The sequence below is a fragment of the Helicoverpa zea genome, chromosome 31 (assembly GCF_022581195.2).
Source record: "Helicoverpa zea isolate HzStark_Cry1AcR chromosome 31, ilHelZeax1.1, whole genome shotgun sequence".
NCBI classification, from domain to species: domain Eukaryota; kingdom Metazoa; phylum Arthropoda; class Insecta; order Lepidoptera; family Noctuidae; genus Helicoverpa; species Helicoverpa zea.
In genome coordinates this window covers 11,674,082-11,695,258 of record NC_061482.1, presented here as the reverse complement: position 1 = coordinate 11,695,258, position 21,177 = coordinate 11,674,082, and the positions used below count along the sequence as shown (strand labels likewise).

Here is a 21,177-nt window from a genome sequence, read left to right as displayed (position 1 = left end):
CTACACCGGGAAATGCAATTTCACTTTGTGAAAAACTAGAAGGCAAATTTTTATTACCTCGATAAAAAGGAGTAAGTACCTAACTTTCTGACCAATAAAAATTAAGTTCATCACCTGAAAATAATAGGTTCATTGACAGACTTTTTAAGGATTCAGCCTTTGAGATGCAAAATTCTGATAACCTTGTGCCAAAAGATGCTTCACCATCATTGTCTTAACATCAAACTTTTGAAATTGTAAGGTATCGAGTCTTCTCAAACTTTCAAGAAAAACCAGAAAATATTTTAATATTACATAACATTTATTTCATTGGTTCCGCAAAACTAAAATCTAAAAACCTAAAACAAACTTAATTTAATTACCTAAACAACAACAAAACACATAGCATCAGTGGGTAGGTACAGACAACCAGCTCTCAATATTCTTACGATCTACGACAACAATACTACACAATCAGTTTAAAGCTTAGACTCTATAAATAACGTGATCAGGACTGTACAGACTGTACTGTGAACCTTATGACGGGCCTAGAAACAATCGCATCGCTATCTCACAGTGTTCGCATGGCAATTCAAAATGTATAAACAAATCATTACCTAAGTGAGAATCCATGATGTGATTGTTCCTTTGCTCCGGCCAGCTCGCTATCCTGTACGACACCTGTGGTAGCTGTTTGCAGTCTTCACTTTTATATGGCATTATAACGCTTCTAGAAAGCTTTTTCCGATCCGATTTCCGGATTTTATATTTATTCCACATAAAAAGCGTTTAATTTATATAGGGATACTAATTTATTTGGGAAATAGCCATGACTGCTGTGACTTTGGCTCCTGTTTCTGAGGTGCCTGTTGTCTGGGCTCTCTTGTCTGCGGCGCTTGTTGCACGGCTATTGATTTCTTGCTTTCTGCTGTATTGTTGTCGATGCTATCGCTCCTGTCCCAGCCGTGGGACTCATGATGGTGCTCGTGATGATCTGGTGACGGGAACCATTCAGAAATCCATACAGGCCTCCAGATTTTCTTCACACCTGGCACCCAGATTTCCTTCCATGCAGGTACCCAGATTTGTTTCCATGCCTCCTTCCATTCCAATTTCTTGTCGGGCACCCAAATCAATTTCTTGGAAGGCTTCCAGATTTGCTGCCAAGCTTCTTTCCACACCAACTTCTTGTCGTCGACCCATATTTGCTTCTTCTCATTTTTCCAAATTTGCTTCCACTCATCCTTCCATACAAGTTTCTTGTCAGGGATCCAGATTTGTTTCTTAGCTGGCTTCCAGTATTTCTTCCAAATTGGTTTCCAAACTAACTTTTTCTTCCACAAATCGTGAGACGTGTATTCCCAACCATCGTGGTCTTTTCCTAGATATTTTTCTCCAGGGATACCGACTTTAACCCATTCGGGAATCCAGACTTTCTTCCAAGCAGGAACTTGTATTTCTTTCCAGCCGGGCACGACGATATCCTTATACACTGGAACTGTAATTTTCTTCCAGTCGGGTACTTTAATGTCTTTCCAAGCAGGAACTTTTATTGGTTTCCATTCGGGCTTGTAGATCTTTTTCCAGTCGGGGACTTTAATTTCCTTCCAAACGGGTTTCTTAGTGGGTATCCACACAGGCTTCCAGATCTTTTTCCACGATGGCTTCCAGATTTGCTTCTTGGCGGGCTTCCAAATTTTCTTCCATCCAGGTTTCCAGATGAGTTTCTTCTTCCAGTAGCCGGGGTCGTGGTGGTCGTGATGGTCGTGGTGTTCGTGGTGCTCCTCGTGGTGCTCCTCCACGTGATGCTCCTCGTGTATGGCGTGGTGCTCGTGTACGTCATGGTCGCCGAAGTCGTGGTGCTCGTGGTGATCGTCGTGGTGGTCGATCACCTCGTGGTGGCCGTCGTGAGCGTGCAAGTCATCGTGATCTTGGAACGGATTGACGAGGTCAAGCGGAGGCGCGGGGTAGTCGTACCCGACACGCTTCTGAGCATTTTGCTGTACACTCTGCTCCACCTGTTGCTGTGTTTGTTGATTTTGTGGTATTAATGCCTTTCCCGAAACTAGAGCGATTTGTAAAATTACCGCTAGGGTAATCTGAAACAAAGAAAAACTTGGCTATAGTTAGATGAATATAAATTGACGCAGAGCTTCCGTTAACGCACAGCCTATTTACTAAGTGGAAGGCCATAAAAGAATTGTCGCATAGCTAGTTACAAAAGAAGTTGTCTTTATTTCGGAGAATCATATCTTATATTAACAATTAAAACATCTGAGATGTTCATTACAATGAACCCTTTGTTTGGAAAAATAAACGAATTCGGACCATAAATAAAATATTTACGTAATGTCGTTCATGTGATTCACAAAAGGAAAGTGAGTATCAGTCAAGTTGTTGATGTGAGGCGGGGTGGGTGGGGGCTATTAGAACTAGCTCCGGCTAATTCGCAGGTCGAGCGGATCTACGAGTAGGAAGCGAAGGTTCAACGAGCCGCTACTAGTGTGAGCATCATGTAGGTACAGGCTTTCTAGAACACTTATTGCTACCGGAAAATCAAGTATTGAGAAAACTCGCAAAAACAAAAGTCTGCCTTGTCTCATTACCTCGCATAAGAACAATATAGGTATATGATATCGTTAATGATATGCCAATTTAGGACACTCGTTGTTTGTTAAACCTGTTTAAAAAATTACAACCCGGATCCATCAAGTTCAATAGTTATGTAAGAAATCGATGTTTTGAGAACACTAAAGTGTGCCATGTATGGACTACAGCTACTAGGTCATTCCGAAATGCAACGCATGTGGGGTTATGTAACATGTACTTAATTAAACTTTTACAAAGAACTATAACAAATCAGTTAAAGGACTAATAAAATTTTAGTAGCATACAATCACAATTAACGACAATATTTTTTTTTTTGAAAAATAAGTAATTTGCGCATCCGACACCCACACGAGATGCCAAATTAATTTAGCGTGTTCGAAATAAGTTTACGTAAAGGACAGTGAAAATAACTTTAGAAAGTTTTTATGTACATCTGGTGCATTAGCATAGTTCACACATACGGTCATGCGGCTAACTAATATAATAATACAATACAACATTTGGACGACATTATGCAATAGTTATACAAGATATTGCGGTGACAATCGGCGTCGCCGTCCGGTGATAGCGATCACGTCTGCCCAAGACTTCGACAACAAACAGTAGTTTTCCACCAGCGCAGCGTTAGACATTATCACGACCTCTTCATTAGAATTAATTTGTTTAATTATCTAATTATGTAAAATTGTTATGTTGAATCATTAAAATGTCACATGGTTCGTTCCGCTCAATAAAAGCGGAGATGTCTCAAGATTTAAAATACAAGGTACTTAATACATGTTAGAAAGATGAGAGCTTTGTGCTTTCCCACATAAAACGAGTGCGAAGGCGGAAATGTTGAGCATAACATATAAAGCTTTAACATATTCGTTGTTTCCGTATTTGAACGAGAAATTATGTAACGGTGATTATTTTAAGCGCCACTTATTTCAACGAGGCTCGTATAGGCACTTTTATAATCGCGGAATTACGAAAAGGATCGCAGATCGTGACCCGCCTAAAGCGCTCAAAACGGAAGAGCGCATTATGCAACCCGATCGAGTTCATCGTCATTATTGCAATGTTCTAGAGAGATTTGCCATTATAGTGGGTAATAAAATAACAATAGCGAGAGGTTGCGTTCAAAATTGAAAAAATCTCGGCACCGATAAAAAGTCGGAGCTATTGTCACGATCAGTGACAACGAGACGGATGCATTGATGAATGTCGCATACGCCCACCGATAACTAGGTTTCACTACTCATCGCCTAGTGCATCTTCAATTGTTAGTACTTTTCTACCATTATTATCAGAATTGTTATCTGAAACTTGTTCGCGGTTCGCGACAAAAGTTTCAACAAAGTTTGAGCGGCAAAATATACAAGTTAGCGTAATATTTGTCAATTATCACTTGAGTCTATAATTAGTGTTGATACAAGTAAATATAGCGTATTGTGACTGGTAAATATTTATCTTTACTGCTGGTCGGCAAGTTCACAAAGTAAACTTAGGAGTATTAGGTAAGTTGTCTGTATGAAACTAATTAACCCGCCCAGTTTTACTTCCACTGGAAGCGTGAATAACTTATAATTAGACATTAATGAACTTTGAAAAACTTTGTCACTGCAACTCAACTCGAATAATTATGAGATAGGAGACGGTTTCGCTTATTGATTTTAGTAATTAATAAACACTGCGGATGTAAACTTTGGAAGATTGTTTGGTATAAAAAATAAGTGATTTAAAAAAAATAAGAAACTGCAGCCCTTAAAGTTAACACGAGCACTTTTTTCAAAAAACTTAGTTTTGAACACTTAATAATGAACAAACAAACAATTGACGGTATTGAAATTCCCGAAGATATTTGAATGATTGAACACTGACCACTTGGCTCCAGGTCCCTCTCATGATGAGGCGGGGAACGGCTGTTCCACTAGCTAGGTCGCCGGAACTGTTATTACTCTATTAGTTCACCTTGAGGTTGTCTTTATATAAGGCGAGGTGCACCCCATGAGCGGCGGTGGGGCGCGGCGCGCGCTCACTTTCACTGCTACCCCGCCGGCCGCGCCGCTACCCGCCGCGCCGCCAGCGCCGGGGTGCGTGGGATGCGCCCGCCGTCCTCACTAAAACCTACCACCACATTATATACACTAAATCCTTTTATGTCGATTAAAAATAATGCGCTGCATTGTCGCCCACTCAATGTTATTATAAATCATTGTTGTCCATATAATACAATATTGAAGCCTTTGTGTCCTTTGTGAGCAGGCGACAGTTTTCATTTTGTTGTAGGTACGTGAATCATGAAAACATTATCATTTACGGAAAAGTTTAAAGAGGATCTCGTAAGGCCGATTACACTGCATTCAACTGAGAGTGCGATATTGTGATACTTTAATGATACGTGGGTGAATTTCAACAGGTCCAATAAAATCTTCATTTCCGTGGATTTTTTATACTTCAACTTTAGAACAAGAAAAAATAGTGTTTACTAAAGTTTTTGATAAGATATGTATTCTTACTTAATATCTAGTAGATAGCTTAAAAAACTAACGAGATATACAAGACTAAAATTTTCATGCCACGGCGGTGAAACATGCATGCACGGCAATGAAACATGCGTCCATGGCAATGAAAACTATTCCTGCAACCATCGTTTTGACATATCTTTCTCTTTCTTTTCTTAAATACTCCTCTAGTAAAACAACCTAAGTGAACCTGAACCTGAAGTGGCGTGTGTAAGTTTATCATTTAGTGAGGTGAACGTGGAAATATCCTTTTGTAGTTGACTATATAGTACAAATTGTTTTTTTTTCTTAATGATGCCGTGGCGATGAAAACATAAGTCACGGTAATGAAACATGCGGCCACGGCAATGAAACGAAATTGTTTTACAAGGCATGGCAATGACAATTTTTTCATTGCTGTGTATTTTTTTTCATTTCCATAGCAAATTTTGACCACGGAAACCACGGAAATGAGAGCACGGCAATGAATATCAAGGCAAAAACATCAAAAAACTAAAAATCTGTTAATAATTCACAGTAATTAACACGTCACAAATAAACATAAGATAGATGGCATTGTACCGAATGATCAATTAAGAGGACAAACTTATTCAAACAGAAGTAAGACCTATCCACGGCGATGAAAGAAAAAATGTCCAGTGATAAAAAAATTGCATACTTGCATTTATGGCGCGAAAACGCAGGCACGTGCACAAGTCATTCCACGTCGAACACTTGATGTCCACTAATATGCAACATTTAGCGCACAGCGGGAGGGACGCAAACCGTTAGAAAAAGGAATATTCTTAAATATGTTTAGGACATGGCGATGAATGGTGGTTCTGGGACAAACTATTTTTTATTTACCATTTGTTGTATTGTTTAAATATTTCAACAAATGTAGTCCATAATAATACTTTAACTATTCACGAATCAAATAAAAGTAGGTTTTAATATAAATAACTAATACATTTTTATCAATAAGGTCTAGTACACATCAAGGTGATGTGTGGACAAACACGGCAATGAAAGATTTTGAGGTTTATTTTTTTTTTTTGGAGAACCAATTAATCCTATTAACAAAATATTTAGTGCTACACATAGATTACTATTTCACCTACTTAGAAAAAAATATTAGAATATTATAACAATGATTTTTAGTACCGATTTCATCGATGCCACGCAATTTTTGGTCCCGGGAAATTCACCCACGTATGACATCATTCACTGCATGAAAGCTTCAGTATTCATGCTCGTTATTTATTTTCAATAAAGTGTTTTTATAGGCTTAATTGGTAAAGAGAACTGTGCTTTTACATTTTCGAATGCGACCGCTTTTCCTTTGTTTGTAAAGGAAATAATATCAATTTAAATAATTCCAAAAAAAAAAAAACACTGAAAGAGACAAAATAAAACGTTTCATAAGGCTCCAGAAGTCGGTCACAAAATAAATGCATTGAAGACCCAAAATTCAACAGTTCTGTTCCTTTAGACATTGCAGCTCAAAAACCGACTTCCAAAACCACTAAAAAGCAAAAAAAAAACCTAATTTGAGGTGCATCGGCCTAGAAGTCGGTGTCTAATGGATGTTACTAAGTTGATTTTGCCACCGACTTCTAGGCCGATGCACCTCAAATTAGTTTTTTTTTTTGCTTTTTAGTGTTTTTGGAAGTCGGTTTAATTTTTTTGTAAAAAAGTTTTTTATTTACAGCTTTTTAGTGACACGAATAGTTGTCACTATCCATATTAGTGGAAAGTTCTCATCAATACAAAGAATATAAGTAATAATATTTCACATATTCAGTTGTCGAGTTCCCTCGACTTTCTCTGGTCTCCATCATCAGGTCAAATCCAAACCTTCACTGTTGCAAAGGTCTCGTCAATACAAATAATATGAGCCCAAACACGAGGTACTTTACACATTCTGTTGTCGAGTTCCCTCGACCCTCTCTGATCTCCAGCATCAGATCAACTCCAAACCTTCACTGTTGAATAGTGTTTTCAGGCATACACCTGAGTGTCAAGTTTTTACCCTATGTATGCCTACAACTTTCGAAGGTTACCCTCGATTTCTCAGAGTTTCCATCATCAGATCCTGACCTGATGACTATGGGACCAACTGGCAGCAATTCCGCGTCGAACAAAAAAAGAATCACGTAAATCGGTCTATAAATCTCGGAGTAATCGATGTACATACATAGAAAAAAAAACATACCGGCCGAATTGAGAACCTCCTCCTTTTTGGGAAGTCGGTTAAAAACAGTTCTTTGTTTTACATTATTTCAACCCCATTTACGCCAATCATAAGGCTTTATGACAATTCTTCAGCTACATGTCATTAGCCATGATATATGGAAGGTGGAACTTATCCAGCTATAAAACTGATAAATTCTATGCGAAATTATCCAATATCACTGATTGACCTGGGATTACGCTATGCCTATTAGTGATTTATGCCGGGGAATTCGACCTTATGAGAACAGATTACTAATAGTTTCTACGTATTCAAGCTCGCCCATAATACAGCAGAATATAGTCGGTTTAAGGTTTTGTGTTCCCATTTGTACCTATATTGTCCTATTGTACCTACCTATCTGAAAATCCAAGTGACCATCGGAAGACTTTTGTGTCTAGCAGCAGTTAGTTTTTGAGTCCTCGGCCAAAAATAGGAGTAATAGGTCTTATTATAACTTTGACTTCTATTTGACTGTGTGGCACTTCTTCTTCCTAAAGAGTCGATGGCATTTGAATTTAAATGGAGGCTCCATATTTTGCCACAACTACAACATTGTCAGTGGCGGCATGAAAATTATGTAGACCCTTCTCTGTGCAGGGGCGCATTACGGCGCATTGGGCATCACAACACAGAAGTTGCACTATAGCCCTTAACGATCAATCTTACGAAATTTTTGTTAAAATTAAATATGTGAACTTTGCACCCGGAGAAAAAATAACCTATAGCCCTGACATAATTTATTTGAACCGATTCATGCAACAATCAAACTCACATAACATTAGTATATATTTTTACAACATTAGTATACATGTAGTGAACGTGTAGTTCATGTAAATATGTAGGTATGTATAGAACACACTGGCAAGTGAAAAAGAAACCTCGAATATGACGAGACAACAATAACACCTAGACATAATCATGATTATAAGTTTTCAAAACTCTCGGTGCCTGAAAGATTGGCATATCGGTGATAATTTTTAAGATTTCCCTCGGAGAATAAAAAGTGTCACTAAGAATTTGTACGATGACCATCATATTTCTAGAGAAATAATTTAATAAGGTATAGTAAAGAATACCATTACCTATTATAATTTCTACGCTTAGCTGAGTTGCAGGGTACACTTATCCCACAATTTCTTGTTTCATAAAAACCGACAACAATGATAAGTAGCGCAACCATCTCGAGAGTCCTCATTATTTCAGTAGGTAAATACAATATAATACCATATACAATACATACTTATATAAAAACCTTTAAAAATAAACTGAACAACAGGATTAAGTTAAGCGTCAGTTTACACAACAGTATAAAATGTGACTTTTTCTACGAATAACATTAAACCATACACTCTGTGTATTATGACAAAATAAAATTCCATTTTCCATTCACGTGCAATGTGAAGCCATAGCTTATAAATGTTGAAATGGGAGCAAGGGAAAAATTCAAAACTTATAACGCACTTCCATAGGTTTCACAAGGACTTGTGGAACTGTGTCATTAGGTTTAGAATTGCACCGCTTTAGACTGACTCCTTAAGTCATTGACGCTTAGAGGAGTCCAGTGAAAATTGCTACCTAGTGGCCAGATTCGACCAAAATTGTTCGTACACATTTGTTCGCGAACAATTTATGTGCTCGCTTCGCGTCCAGCTGTCAAAAGGTTTTTTTTTTCTTAGCCCGAACAGTCCCGCTGCTGGGCAAAGGCCTTTCTATTTTGGTTTCCAAATCCGATGATAGTTCCCACCAAGCAGGGTAGTAGGCATCCAGGTCGTCCCGCCATCTTTCCGGGGCCTACCTCGTCTGCTGTGCCCGTCTTGTGGTATCCACTGTCTCTCAAAGTCAAATGTTTTTATTTCCAATAGGCCTTGCCTCCTATGAAACGTCACACTAGTTGCACGGCTCCAAAAAGTTGGTCTCATGGAGAAGAGCCAGAAAATGCCTTGTACTATGTTTATTTTTTAGTTACTGATCGACTAATAAGATTATACAGGGTGGCCCATCCATAGGCGTCCAAAAGAAAAATTTAGAAGCTCTATCCTATGGGGTATCCGAATCACCCCCATGTATGTTCAGCGATTTTTTGTACTTTAGGAGCTAGAATTATTTTTTTTTTGTCCGTATTTTTCATTTCAACATTGTTTTTTCTAGTTTATAAAAATAATTTTTTAAAAAATTATAGAGGGTTTATTAATTTTTTTAAGCCCTTAACATTTTTGGCTACTGAACTCCAACAGTAATTTTGAACTTCAAATAAAATTTTATGTAAGTTCTAGAATGTTTTTTTTCAGGTGTTAGCTACTATCATGATGATTAATTACACAAAAAAAAACATCTGTAAACGTTAGGAAAAAAAAAGATAAAATAGAAACAACAATGTTGAAAATGTGGGAAAAAAATAAAAAAATCGCTAGCTCCTAAAGTACAAAAAATCGCTGAACATACATGGGGGTGATTCGGATACCCCATAGCATAGAGCTTCTAAATTTTTCTTTTGGACGCCTATGGATGGGCCACCCTGTATAAAGAATCATCTGTACCATTGACCTACTAAGAAGATTGAACTAGTAATACCTTACATATATGTAGGTATAGACAAGAACCAGATTAAGTGCCTTATTCGGATCTCAATTAATTCGGATTCCTAATAGAATCACTTTTACCTATAGGAATGCTTTGTATAATTTCGATAATAATTTGGTTAGTATTCATAATGATGTGGAATGAACGGACCACACAGACGGACTATTGATATTTGATATTTTGGATTTATAATTATAACTTATGGTTCTGTAATTATCCATGTGGTCGTTCGAATGCAGTGCAAATTAATGTTTTGCTAAATAACATTCCATTATTTAGGTCGTCATCTATCTACCTGGTAACATTTACAGTGAAAATTCATTTTAGATCAACCTCACTTAGGGCTGCCATGCGTCCGGGTTTCCCCGGATTTGTCCTCGTTTGGAGGCCGTCCGGGCGGGGTTTCAAGAAGTGTCCGGGGAAAACCCGGTCACTTTTCATGTAAGGAAGCACCTCATTGAATTTAAGTAAATGTTAATAGTAAATAGATTACAAATTAGGTATTATTTTGTTTAAAAAAAAAATCGTACTCGTTCGGGGGAAAATGCGATTTACGCCAAATGTCCGGGTTTTTCTAATGTTTGTCCGGGTTTGGCGAAATTCAAGATGGCAGCCCTAACCTCACTGAATATTGTAGGTACTTATTCTGATTTAATAATGACCAATGACCGCAAGACCAATAAGTAGTTTTCATGGTTCCTCGATATTTTTTTTAAATTAAGACAGAAGTTTAAGTAATTACCTACGTAAGTAAACTTACTCAGGCTCTAGTTGATTGCCCAATAAGTTTGAACCTGAGACCGCCTTTTTTCTAGCACGATGTGAGAGGAGAGTTAAGCCGTAACGTGGCCAACTTGAGTAAGGACTGCCCCACATACGTCATACTTTAATACTTTTTTACAAAAAGTTTAATACCCCAGCAGAAAAGTTTTTAGCAGTAATTGTAAGTAATTTTAGGTTCTTAGTGAATGAATAATTTATTTTAATTTAATTTGTTTTAACGCAATAAGCAAGCAGTTTTCATCTATACGTGACAATCACACACGCCAATATCGTTTTTTGACTCGAAAAGTGTTGATGTTGTTGATGAACCGCTAAATAAACCCTCATCTGTATATTTGGTTTTCGGTCTATCAACTATGAGTACTTAACTTTTTATATCAATAAATAAAACAGTTAAATAACCCATAGGCATAATTTAAGTAGGATATTTATTACGTACTCAACCTGTTCAAACAGAATTATTATAAATCTCTCGAATGGGTGATTGCACAATTAAACCACTTTTTAAATCGAGAGGTAAATACGGATCATGTGAATAAATGAACGGCCGACTGCCGAGTTGTGGACGAGAACAAGTATTTTCGTACTAAGCAGAGTCAAGTAGAGGCTGTTATTGAAAATAACTAGCTCCCGCCCGCGCTTTCAGCCGCGTCGCAAAGGAACTCTATCCCACGCGTGGATAAAAAATCCATTCAGACATACTTTCGCGTTTATAAAATTAGTACTTATATTCTTCAGAAATCAAGTCTTTTAATTATGATTACCTATTGGTCATAATTCTAAAGATGAAAGGCCGGTACCGCGTCGCATCTCCATCGTCATTTAGACTTTCACCGAATGCCCTGACCGTTTCCAACTTTAACAATTCTCAACAAGTTCTAGCTTCCATCAGTTACGTCCTAACTAACCAATCAATTATATTACTGACCGGAATTCAGTTAACAACTTCGTTTTGGACGAATCAATCAATCATGATTGCTTTGACTATGGAGTCCGCACGCACCGTGCCTACCGCAGGTCGTATACAGCAAATCAATCCCGGTATTTCTCATTTGTTCAACTGGATTAGCAATCGTACCAATAATTTTAACATCGATAAAAATACGAGTGGTGCATCTATAGAACACTTGAATAGTACTTGTCTGTGAATAGTATTTGAATGTAAATAAAATTCAATTTAAAATCATGAGGGTTTTCGTGATTGATTTCGACGAAAAACAATTACAGCTCATAATACAGATCAACAAAAAAAAATGTTTCTCACGATTTATCATTATTTTTGTTTCTTTCTCAAAATTATCCGGATTTACTTAACTCATGCTTTACCCGCGTCCCTATTTTATCAAATCAATGACTGCAGTCGGATTCAAAGGTTAGAATTCATTTGTTATTTCGGTTATGAGTCAATCCTAGGAAAAAGAAATATGACGACCACGTCGAGCTTGTTCGCCCCATGATATTGAATCATTTTTCCGCAGATATTTTTGTGTCCAAAATAAGACTAACGGCATGTGGGGACGTTTTTGATAAAGTAAAGTTTTTTGGAATTTCCCAATTCCCCTTTGTACTGGGCCACGTTTTTATTTCACGTCAGTTTTCTTGGAAATTGGAGTCTGCATCAAAGGTACAGTTATATAATTAAAATTGGCACGATCCTATATATGTGATACATGGTCTGGCTGCTACCTCCGGTTTCACGGGCGTCCTTTGAAAATTACTCCACTAAACTGGATATGAATATAATGTCTATAAATAGGTACCTACGTTTTTTTTCCTCGAAAAAAAAAGGCTTATACTGCAGAAATAATTTGACAAATAGGAACTTATATTAGTTCCTGATATTAGTGCGTTCAAGAAAAGTGACTCTTGTCATATATAACATTAACCTTATCTACAGTTATCCTTAGGTATATAGTATAATAGACAATACTATGTAGATATAATATATGGTAGTGTAGGTAGGTAAGGTACAATTTCAGTCGGTTTCTAGGAAAATTAACCGCTACTGCAACCATCTGCATCCTTTGAACTACTGTAATTAAATAACCAAAGTGCTTATTTGTATTTTATTCACACATTCTTATAAATCCATATAAATTAAATATCTTACTGGAGAAAAAGCTTTCTAGGTATTCCTACAAGGTGGTTATGTGAGTATGAACACAGTATTCTTTGCCTATCAATAATTGTTGATATACTACGAAACTTTTAAGTGCAGTTTTGTATTTAATTAGCGGTCTCCCAGTAATTGGCAATCATTTTTGTTGTGCAATTATATAATAACTAGCTGTTTTCCCGCGGTTTCACTTCTTCCCGTAGGTACCCGAAACTCTGCCGGGGCTGCGGGTTGTTCGAAAGAGATACCGCGGCCCTGGCACATAAAAGGCCTAAGACGGAACACGACGGTCTTTAGTCAGTAAGAGTCTGACACTCCCTCACCGCTGCTAACCCACAGCGGGAGGGGTCATTTGATGATTTTTGACGCCGTTAAGAAAAAAAGGTACCCGAAACTCGGAAATAGATAGTGTAGCAACCGTGAAAAAATTTCAATTTTGTTCTGTAGTTTCGGATCCTTTACAAACAAACGAAGAAACAAAAAGTCTTTACTATATTATGTAGTATAGATATACAGGACGGTACTCATTTATCCAGTGGTTAAATAGGTTAGCAACCTTTACTTACGAACTCACTGGGTTCTCTTTCAAAATAAAGAATCGAGACTCTATCTACTTAATGCATTTACATTTGTGCCATGCACATCTTTTTTGACTGAAAATGTACCTGAATGTTTCAGATACCGAGAAAAACACATAGGGAAAGTTTTCGCGTTAATACATAATTTGGAAAATGTATATGTAAGTAGGTACTCGTACTACGGAAAACTATTGGCGATTTTCTTCATTTCATTGAAATGTAAATTCAGTAATTACCTACCTAGAATATTTTGTTTACCTACTTTAATGCTTATTTATTTTCAGAACCTTATTTTCTCGGAATTAAAATCGTAGGTAATGTTTGAAAGCTTTTTATATCCAAGTCATGTAAAACTTGAGTAATCAGCTATCCATCTCCGCTTAGTTTGCCTATTCCAACATTGCTACGAGAAGGCTAATAATGATTATGATACTTATCACGCACTTTGTGTGAACCCTGTGTTCATTATTTTGCAAATAGCTATAAACAATAGCTACAGCCGTAAAAAACGGAAATGTCAGACTGAATGCCATGGAATTTTAGCAAATTATTTATTAGCTAGAGAAATATTAAAGTATTCAGTATATTCGAAACCAGCTGAAAAAGAATCAAGCCCAAGGGCAATATTTTGACGAGTAGGTAATCGAATACAGACAGAATTTCATGACACGAGAAAATTGATAAACTGAAAATTATATTATTGATTAAATCAATCCAGTTTGCATGATTTTTGGTAGCAATTTATTTCACACCGAATTTTCAATCACGTAAACTAATATTGGCTTCATAGAGACAAGCCATCTGAAAATAAAAAAATTGCCGTTGAAACTGCAAATTACTACTTTTCCGAAAGTAATCACGGACAAATTCGTACGTATTTTGGGAACTAATACGCGCACTGGCCAAGAGAAAATTATCTGGCATCCAAAATATGAACGGGTGAAAACGAAAAACATGTTCCCCGTAGAGATTAAAATCTTCACCAATCCTATCCGCCAGACAAACGGATTACTCTTGCATTTATGATTTGCAAGCGTATTTAAAACATGTTAATGAATTATTATAATACAGTGCAACCTGAATATAACGAAGGTACTTACCTTACCTACCTTATATTTATTTAATTGAAATATTTACATAATAATAATATCCATCTTATTACTTAAAAAAAAGTAATAAAATATATTAAGATCAATATAATTAAGAACCTACTTTCTCGATTTTACTTTTCGACATTCATCCCCTTAAACTGTCCCGTAAAAGCCAGTCTGCTACTGTAAAGAGGTAACATTATTTTTTATTGTTTATTTATTAACTTAAAACTACGGAACTGATTTCAAAAATTATTTCAGTAGAGTAGTCATGGCGTAACATTTCATCAGCTAGTAGTAGTAGCGTATTAGGGACCTTTTTTTTAACAACGTCAAAAATCATCAAATGAACCCTCCTCCTGCGGGTTAGCAGCGGCGAGGGAGTGTCAGACTATTACTGACTAAAAACCGTCGTGCTCCGTCGTAGGCCTTTTATGTGCCAGGGCCCTATATATCAGGTTATGTTAGGTCTTGCAAGGCGGTGTTTATAACTACCTATTTAGAAATCTGTGTAAGGATTGAAGAAAATACAAACCACACAATAATATGGAGCGGGAACAGACGAAGCTGAGGAAAAATAAGTGCCTTCCTTGTTTAATTAGGCATGTATCACGATAGAAAACACAGATTGGGCGACAACATAACCTTGTAAATATACTAATCCTTAGTTACCTATTTACTCGTATGTATGATTCTGATGCAGATAATGCACTGTAATTGTATAAAAAAAAAACTGAATTATAAAGGGAACAAATATAATGACCACCATAAAATGCTTTGATACCCTTAGTTTTGTAACCAGAAATATCTACTGAACACCAGAAAAATAAAGTCTAAAAATGTAATAGTACCAGCTATTTTAGTCACGACTTCACTTTAAATTGTATTCGACCACCAAATTTAGTAAATGATCACCAACTCTTGACGGCCAAATTAATGTATTATTTTTGCCTAAATAAGTTACTGTGATTGCCATAAAATGTAGGCTTATTACCAAATAAAGTATTATGATGCCATATTAAGTTATGTGTCCGGTTTGCAATGCATGCGTGAGTGTCAGTATGACGAGTGACAGGGGAAAATGGAAGAAAATGACATATTGCACCGACCCCAAGTAAAATTGGGAACAGGGCAGGAGAAAGAAGAAGAAGAATGTGTTTCTCAATACACTCCCTCGAAAACACACTCTTATCGCACTGTTTAGTTAGAGGCATGCAATAGACAATTTTCCACCCTAGTGCAGGAAAAGGGTCCCCATAATCTTTTTACATTTATTGTATCAGGCCGAACTTATTTTTTTGGAGTCAGTTCACTTAAACAGGATAGCAAGATGTAAAAACTTTGATTATCATTTTATATTAAAACGCTTGTATAATTTTGATGATCATTTACTACTTTTGGGGTAACAATGATTTATTTGGACTCATTTTGCTTAAATAGGATAGCAGAATTTAAAAACTTTGGTTATAATCTTACATTAAAATGGTGGTTTAATTTTGGTGATCATTTACTATTTTTGGCCTACGCACGATTTATTTTGGAGTAATTTCACTTAAATAGGATAGAAAAGTGTTAAAACTTTGGTTATAGTTTTACATTAAAATGCGAGTTTCATTTTGGTGATCATTTACTATTTTTGTCTGCTATTTGTTACTATATCTGGTGATCAGTTAAACATAAGCCAATTATAAATTACGAATTATCTATTAATCTACCAAGGATAACAAAATATACAAAAATTAGGGGAGACTGGCAAGCGTTGACCAAGTCATTTTTTTATTCTTTACTTATATCTTTGTTACTTGCATAAATATTTTTATAATATTTGTATACCTAGAAATGAAATTCTAAAAGTGGACTTCCAAACCTGAAAACAAACTTAATATACATGAATGAAAAATACTTCATTCTATTGTTGATAAAAATAGAATCTGAGAAAATAAAATCACAAAAACGCTTTTTAGTCCTTGCGCTGTCAATTTATAAAACGTTGGTTCTGAAACAATAGACCGGAGCAAATTGTATTTCATAGCTTTTTACCCGACTGGCGAGAGGGGTTATGCTTTTCTGGCATATCTGATTTATAGTTTCGAGTAAGGTCAGGTTAGTTAGTTACCAGATACGCGTAAGTAAACCAGTGTGTCACACTCATTGTAATTCGCCGGCCGTTATGTGCTGACGTGTTATGTACTATTGTGTTATGTAATCAAGTATTATAACTTCATGTATAATATTATGAGCTATCCATATCCACGTGGTGTAACCAACAAACTGGGAGATTATGCAAAATGCAAGCAACAGGAGTTTCACCGGTCTGGCTGCCGAAGCCAAATACAAGGCTACAGGCGTACAGTACTTACCCAGGTGTAAATTAATGTAAAACACCGTAATTTTTATATAACATGTGCATGTCTTGTTATCTCACGATGAGTTAGCGCTTTATCTGTTTACGCGAATACCGCTACTTCATAAGTATGTGCATTGTCTGCAAAGACGACTGTAGTCTTGGATTTTTACTTCAATAGGTACACAGAGAGCTCTACGTTACCCATAACATTGTAATAATAGCTTTTACAAGCGACCCTTTGGTATTTATTCGAAATGGAGTCGTGTTGTTTCCCACTCACGAGTGTGACAAGTTTTCGACGGGTTCTGCAGCAGGAAGTGTTTGGTGAACAGGAACTGGGGCCAGACTATCAATGCTCGCGCGGGACACGCGTGTCTTACACTGCGCGACTTCTAGCGTTTAAGATTTTCAAAAAAATATATTGCTTGAAATATCTACCTACAGCGGCAAAATAAATTTGCCCTTATGACGATAATATTAACGCTATACATATCAATTCAGAAAAAGGTGACTTGATGCTGTAAAAAATGTGATTACTCGGTCATAAACCAGGCTTTCCCACGAAATAATATAACAAGCAATTGATAAGACACTGAGACCGTAATTGTAGCTATTAAAATATCGTGTGTACCACGAGCCTTACAAACACGGAACTCACGGAAGAGGTTCCCCAGCAAAACGGGTCGAATGACTTTCTCAGAACGACCGCGTCCTACCGCAGTACCGCACTACACCCACCTCATACGCCTTAAGCGAAGTGTAGCGCTCTGTTACGCAACACCGGATAACGCATATGTAGTGCGTATTTAACGTGCTTGGTTAATTGTTTTATTTTTAGCAAATAACCTAGAGTTGAAGTTTTTCAGCTTCTCACCGTCTCACAAGCTTCTAGCATTGCTCCAATAGTGCTCTATGACTATGACACTTGAAATACAAGCAATTTATATAGCTCACAACCAGAACCGTATTCAATTATTGTTATAAGCACAAATTCGTGCTATTTTTTAAATGGCTACCATATCTGAAGCTAGAGTTTTCATCAAAAAATGTTACTTCAGAAATGCTGAAATAGAACTTGTTGTTTAGGTCCGCTTGATAAAAAATACGAGAAAAATAAATGGAACCGTCGAATACTTTTTCAACTACGTTGTAACTTTATTTCGAGCTGATTTTGGCAATTTAACTTTGCAACAGTAAGTGGTTTAACTTACTTTCTATATTATATCAAAACAACGTGTTCGTTTCATCAACAGTGTTTCTTTTCATTTAATGTTATGAATGAACGTACTGTTTTAAAAATAAGAAGAAATTATATTGCATGATTACTTATTACGTCTCATATCCCGTAATCGTTTTCATCCAAACACTAAATTAATGCAAAAAAAAAATTGTCTGAGTGTTTCCAAACCGGTTCTTATCAAGTTCAATGAACTTAATGGCAAGCCGGTTTTGAGTAGCAGATCACACTCTAAGCAAATTATACAAGCTAGCAGTGAGTGAAAATGAGTACGCATTATGCACACTCAATATTTGGTCGCGCGCGCCAGAGCATGCGCTTACTAATCTGTGTACGTGCACGATTCACGAGCTGCCGTGTTCTCCACGCAATTATGTCGACCGCACTCATCACTTATCACGTCAGCCAGCCGCCCGTTTTGCTTGACATGTCGCTCGTCCTCTGTATCTATCGCAACGTATCATCCAACAAATGTAATTGAGTGGCCACGTCAACGTTCGATTGTGTACGATTTATTTATATAATCATGTCGTGCCGTCACATACAACGTGCACCTATGATGACACACTTGTTGATCGATTGAGACATGACCCTAGCCTGTTTATGGGGATTGAGGGCAGGTCTTTTTGGTTAGCGCCCAGATCTTACATTAGATACCTTTGCAATTTTATTTGGTTTTTCTCTTACGTACGTGGAAGCTGGGTTGTTGTTGTCGTCACACATGATATTATATAAAAATTGCGATATTATGTTATGTAGGCCGTATTCGTAAATCGACCAATAGTTATATTGACTCATTGCCGGATGAAAAGTGGGCCTGAATATTGTAGCAATATAAAGAAATTTAGTATGTTATTGGCGGGTGACCTCCTCCTTGTTTCGGAAGAAATGACAAATTATGAGTCCGTGCTATGATTTACACTTCATTGGCAGTCGCTTTACCTCGACACGTCGTGTTGCTTGCTGGGTCCTACTCCGCTGCATCCGATTAGATTGAAAGCCTACTCCAATATAAAGTTAACAAGTGCTAAGCAGTTGACAGATGATAAGAAATAAAATTGTCGAAATTGTTATACTTTTATCTATTAGTAATGTAATACTCCTGCAAAAAATAATACTTATTTTGGAAACTCCTTATATCTGCCTACTATGAAAACGTAAACGTGTGGTGAGCATTTTGGCAAGGTGGTGGATTTCACCAAAGTTTAAAGCTAACATGAAATATAACTTCTAGTATTTGAGAAGCACACAACATTGTTAATCTGCACTGTTCTGGCTCAGCAATTAAGATTATCTTGAAGTTATCCCTCAGTTTATTCGGCATAGAACAACTTTAAAGCCTTGTACCAACCTAGAAATATATCTACGTACCTTAATCATTTTGCAGGAACACCATCCAATATCTTTTTCCCAGAAATTAAATGATATATATTAAAAATGCTTTACTGACAAGAAAGCAAAATAATAAAAGAAATCCACTATTAATTAAAACAAAATGTTATTGAAACTCTGTATTAAAACAATACGAGTGTTTCATTTTTAAAATCTTTATAATAATGACGCATGTTCTTTTGTATTTATTATTTACCTTTAATAATGTTATTGGACTGAATTGTTCCATTTTACCCTACCTTCCCCTTTATAAATGCACCGTGCGCTCTTGAAATTATTTTCCGGAGAATAAATACTATACGAACTTAAACAAAATGCATAGTCTAGGAAAAATAAAACAATAGGAACCAAATTGCCGGTTTAATTACAAAGATTTTTGATAGTACCTATACCTAGTATCATGAGTACCGGCCGTTCAATTAAGAAAACGCACACATTGTCTGTGGGCCGACAGTTTGTTCGGGCTCATAAATCAGTATGGAGATGAATGGAAGTGCGCAGAAAACAGCGATCAGGTATTTAACCGGTGTCAGACCGACTAATAAATGATTAAATTCAAGATTAAAAAAAAAACCAACCGGGTCAACTGTTTAGTCTCGTGTGTTGTGTCTCGTCTCTCTAATGTGCGGGAGCGAAAAGGCTCTAAGTCTATTTGACACATTTTACAATGTGTGAGTCTTTTCAAGTAAATGACTATTATGTTTTGTAGGTAAATACAAGTAAAATATTATGTATGAGTATAAGACGGAAGATTATGTAAGCATTTACCCTACTATTCGTTACGCAAAATAAAATAACTGCCTTACCACCTGTTAACGAGACCAAACAACACAGCATGCGTACCCAATTACTCATATGTATTAAGAGTAACATTTAAATAATGTGCGTACATACTCCACATACTCGTTCATAGTTGTGTACAAAAGCGTCGCTCTTGTGACCACAGGATTAAACGACCTATAGAATTTCAGTTAATTCAATTTTGCGGTTGTTTGTACCTAAATCTAAATGTCGTGTTGCCCACTCCTGTGTCAGTATTTACCTATTAATTAAATGTACTTACCACCAAAATAACATACCTACAGTGACATAAAAATACCTGAAAATTCATTTTCCCGGAAAATCCTTTTTTTTATGATGATGCACCAGTTAGATTAGAGATACGTCTAATGAGTTTTCAAATAAAGTTTTATTAGTAGGCTCAGTTAGTAGGTATGTAGGTCGCAAAAGTCGCAATCAAAGCTCGAAAATTTAATAACTTCTAACTTTGTCGCAGTACGGTAGTATACTTACCTAACCATTAAGATAGAAGAAAATATTCCTCCGATTGATTCGTCAATTTATTGTAATTATCACTATTAACATATTCAAATTCAGTTACAAATACATAATGATCAACCAGATACATGCTATTAATACTTGATATCAGTCTAAAAATATACCTACCTGGTCATCGAGTGATACACTTATGGTCATTTCCAATATTCTGTCTATCTCTTCTTTTGCTTACAAGAGATAGGAATTTGACATTACTTGTATAGGGCTAGGCTTATCTCTAGTAAGCAAATGAACAGACAGATCGAATATTGAGAATGGCCGATAATCCATTTCACCATTAAGTAGTAAGCCTACTTTCAAGTTCACCCACGAACAGTGAGGCCCTTCTGTTTTTTAATTAGTTCTGTCCGAGATTCGAAGTACAAACTTACATAATTTAATAATTATATAACATCCACATACTA

The 21,177-nt window shown here is 36.5% G+C and overlaps 1 protein-coding gene across 1 annotated transcript; it reads right to left on the bottom strand.

The window, feature by feature from the left end:
* Positions 1-280: 280 nt before the first annotated feature.
* LOC124645287 lies at positions 281-3,056 on the bottom strand. Its single transcript, XM_047185086.1, has 2 exons — positions 3,051-3,056; positions 281-2,078 (listed from the first exon to the last, which is right to left on the bottom strand). Exons 1-2 carry the CDS (start codon positions 3,054-3,056, stop codon positions 792-794), a joined length of 1,293 nt encoding a protein of 430 aa, XP_047041042.1. The 3' UTR covers positions 281-791.
* Positions 3,057-21,177: the final 18,121 nt, after the last annotated feature.